This window comes from Lytechinus pictus, chromosome 7 (assembly GCF_037042905.1).
Source record: "Lytechinus pictus isolate F3 Inbred chromosome 7, Lp3.0, whole genome shotgun sequence".
NCBI classification, from domain to species: Eukaryota; Metazoa; Echinodermata; class Echinoidea; order Temnopleuroida; family Toxopneustidae; genus Lytechinus; species Lytechinus pictus.
Window position 1 is genome coordinate 39031982 of NC_087251.1, and position 4350 is coordinate 39036331.

Genomic DNA, 4350 nt, shown 5'->3' on the forward strand with positions numbered 1-4350 from the left:
TTAATTTTTTTCAGGTTTTTGGCCCATATAAATTAAAAAATAACCGAGTCCAATTCGTGCAAAAAGATTTAGGATGTTTTGGAAGTACAGATAACAAAAATATAAGTTGGGATATACCCAGACTCTTATCTTAGTATCATTCATAAATGTAATATGTTCGTACATATTTTTATACAAAGAGATGAAAAAAGTATAGTTTCTTAATTCGTTTGTTAAGGCATTAGAATCTAATGACCTGGGTCCCGTTGCAGAAAGAGTTGTGCTTAAACGCAAGTCAAATAATCAATCGCAAGTCAAAAATGTGCGCTGTTGATTGGTTGAAAATCAAGTTGCGCATGATTTTTAGAGTTGCGATTAATTGCAACTCTTTCTTCGACGGGCTCAAGGACAGTTAGTATAAAACACTTAATAGTATTCTGATTATAAACTTATTGTTTTGGTCGGATTAAGCCATTAGGCGATAACTAGGATTTTTCCTGTGATAATATTTTCCTATAATAATTTAGGTCTAAAAATACCTTCATGGTAATTTAACACTTTATTTTCAATCATTTGTATTTTACTGTTCCAAAAGAATCAGTGACGCCTGTTTCCTAATGAGGTCCGAATGCACAACTGACTTTTTTTCCCTACCGCTTGGCCAAGGTATTTCATTCTTACTCTTGTATGGATGTTGCAGATAGAAGGTGCCTTTGTCCAGGGTTATGGTCTCTTTGTCATGGAGGACCTGAGATGGTCACCTGATGGTCAGCTCTTGACCAATGGCCCTGGCTACTACAAAATACCTTCGTTTGGTGACGTACCCCTGGAGTTTAACGTTACTCTACTGAAGAACTCATCTAACCCTGCCAATATCTGTTCATCGAAGGTGAGTAGTTTTAATGACAGAATACATTTTCTCTGAAATATGTTGGAAGTTACTGAAATCCTTGTGCGAGTTGACCTGCAACACATTGTCAGTGAAGAACACTGAAATCTGAAATCATTTTTTTTTTTACTACTAGTGGAACTAGAGGAAATTGTTAGTACATCCCTTCCTGAAATAGGCATGTGAGCTGGTAAAATAAAATCTAGCATGAATACATGTACAATCAGTTTTGTCCTGACTACTCTTGTCATTACCTAAATCACCGTGGCACGGTACAATTTCACTGGAAGGCCAATAATTGGCGAAAAGACAGATGAAAGACTGTGCATTTGATAAAAATCTGTTAACTAAATGTGGATTTGTGTGCGCTATGAACGCCTAGCTTAGCCGGGTAATACAGGAGCGCCTTGAGCACCTAACAAGGTGGATATGTGCGCAATATAAATACCCTATATTATTATTATTATTATTTGTAGTTGTATATTATGTACTGTAACTGGCGCTACTTACTAAAGGAAATAAGCGAGCTCTGCAAAAGCTTCTGTAACAGTATGGTCATTTCTAAGTGCAGATTAGGACATTAAAATACTAAAGAAATCTTGAAATCATCTACTTCTAGACTGCTAAAATTTGCTATTCTTTCGCCTTTTACATTGGGATCAACCGGACCTTATTTTTTTCTTCTTTTCCATAAAGGCTTGTGGGGAGCCACCCTTCTTTTTAGCCTCATCAGTCTTTTTTGCTATCAAGGACGCCATGATGTCAGCCAGAGCAGATGAAGGTTTGACTGGTATCTTCCGGTTAGACAGTCCCTCGGTCGCTGAAAGGATTCGACTCGGCTGTGTGGACAAGTTCACCAAAATGGTAGGTACTCCATACAAGGGAAAGGCTTTTAAGGTCGTCGCACCTTTGTCTTTCTTCCAGCTGTTCGTAATTTACAACGACTTAACGAACGACTAGTGATCCTTATTAAGGGGCGAAATCAGCACCATTGAATATTTGATGCATAATGTAGCGGGAAAATGCCAACGTACTGTACGTGTGGCCAGCCATTTTCTCCTTTAATCCATTTCTTGATAATATCAAGAAATTGTGAAGAATTGATTCTGTTGTCAACAAAGACAATACTTGATATAAGCAAAGGGATTAAGAAAACGGCTAGCCATAGCCTACGTAAATCAGCGATAATGTTTATGGGTGACAGCCCCATATCTCTCCAGAGACAGATTATGATAAGGGTTGAAAAACGTTGTATTAGATGAGATTTATTATCTTTGGATTCTCACAATCCCAATCCTCCCATTCTTTTATTCCTGCTACATATCCTTTCATCTCCCCCACTGAATCTTTCCGTTTCTTTTTATCTATGCTCCCTATCTCTATCTATGTTCTCCTTTTTGTTAGTTCCCATCACCTGAGCCGGGTACCTTCAGACCATTCTTCGTCCGACCATGAATATACCAAGAACAACCATCCCTCAAGAGCACGGAAGGCATCATAAATATGTATTCGATTGACTGGACTGCAATTTTGAAGACCCTTTTTATGAGTTTTGTTTTCTACAGGATATCCGAACATCCAATGCAATATTTGTTCATGTATAGATTTCAGTGAAAATATTTTCCGTTGTTTTGTAGGTACTTTTCGACGAACGTAGAGGGCGTCAAGTGCTGTGCCGCTGTGCCCCAGAGCTGTGCCCTATACGTTCGTTGATATTTTTGTTTTTATAAATTTGAATATTTAATTCAATCTGGTTATATGACGTAACAATTCCATTTCTTCGTTTAACTGAGTTAGAACTTAAGGATATAGAAAATGAGAATTCTGTTTACTTCCCACTCTGTATAGGGTACTCAATATCAACATTGTCCAGTTTTTCTTTTCTCTTGTGTGCGGAGCGGACAAACAAAACACATACTTTTTGATATTTCATTGATATGGTGCATTGTTTATATAAATGTTATTTATCAAAGCGAATGTGTTAACGTCGGATGTATATAGGCAATCAAACTTTGTTATTTATATTTTTCTATGAATCCATGGTGTGTATGGTAAAATCCTATACATTAAAAAACATGCTTAGGATATTTTTTTATGCTTATAATACAATGCTTTTAAATAAATATAGATACTTTAGCATGTCTCATTTGCAGAGTTTTTCTTTTGAGAAAATCATTCTATTCATTGCCAAATATACGAGGATAAACGAAATAGTATATAAATAACAATTTGACTTATTACACAATTATATTGATGTAATTTGTTGAAATATGTTTCGTTACAATGGGGAGAATCGTAAAAGAATATTGAATGCACAAAAAATGTTTTCGCGTAAAAACAAACAGCTCTACATATGCCTATTTCTTATTTGCATTGATTATCATTGTGATATGTGAAATAAGTGAATCATTACGTTACGATGATGGTGTGGTCTTATTTGTAATAAACTTCCAAAATGCTTTATTAGAAATAGATTGCTGGGAATAAAGCCTTTGACAATCAATCATTATGGTGATTAAGTTTGCCGATCAAATTTGGAATGTATAAAGTAAATTCAGAATGATATGAATAGAATGAAAATTGTAATGTTGAAAGTATAAATGCAATTAGTCATTTTTAAAACCAAAACTGTCACTTGTGTGGATTGTTTGGTATCTTCTTAACTGACGCCTATATTTTCATGTAAATTGATTAAAAATTGTTAACACTGATTTCTTGCCTGGTAACCTAATATATGTCAACATAGTCTTTTTCTACTTAGCTAGCTTTTGTATTGGTATTAATTTTCCATATCACAACATTAATAAAAATACAAAGTAAATAGGTGTATATACATAATGAAATATGTAGGCCTGTCATGAACGGTTGAATAAACCCAACTCAGCTTTGTAATTATGCGAAAACAGTTCTTCCGTGTGTTCCAGGAAATATACAGTGTACATTGATTTATTGATTTTTTTTTTGCTGTAAATATTCACTACATGAATGTGATCATTTTTGTGATAATGTATTTCCCATTATTGAAAAAAATAAAAATCATGCTTACTTTTTAACGTAAAACATTTTTTAAAAATATTACAGAATTGTTGGTATTGCTATCGGATGGATTAAAACTAAATTTATCTTAATAACAATAGAAGAAGCCGGGTTTGAAGATTTATATGGGTGTTTTCCTCTTGACCCCCTGCCACCCCCTTTTGCTGACTATCGAGAAAAAATGAATCCGAATCCAGAGAAGTCTTATGGCGGTCCTGGGGGGGGGGGGGGGCATCCAATGAATAACAAAAAAAAACTTCCAATAGATCAGTATGCAATGGGACAGGTGCGTTGCTATATCCTTTGTTAGTCAAGAGAAAGTCATTCAACTTTTGTCTGTACAGATGATGGCATTTTATTCTGAGTAAAGAAACTATTAGTCGATGGAGTATTTTTGTTTAATTTCTTTTTTTTTTCTGCGTTCAAGGAAAGCAATGATTAGATGT

The 4350-nt window shown here is 34.9% G+C and overlaps 1 protein-coding gene across 1 annotated transcript in view; it reads left to right on the plus strand.

Annotated features, from left to right (window-relative positions):
* Nucleotides 1–4292, plus strand: part of LOC129264472 (xanthine dehydrogenase/oxidase-like) — a 38205-nt gene extending 33913 nt beyond the window's left edge. The window contains exons 30-32 of the mRNA XM_064102647.1: nt 680–868; nt 1565–1732; nt 2273–4292. Of these exons, the coding sequence (XP_063958717.1) occupies nt 680–868; nt 1565–1732; nt 2273–2323 (408 nt within the window). The 3' untranslated portion in view covers nt 2324–4292. The remainder of the gene's footprint in view (nt 1–679; nt 869–1564; nt 1733–2272) is intronic.
* The last annotated feature ends 58 nt before the right edge of the window (nt 4293–4350 follow it).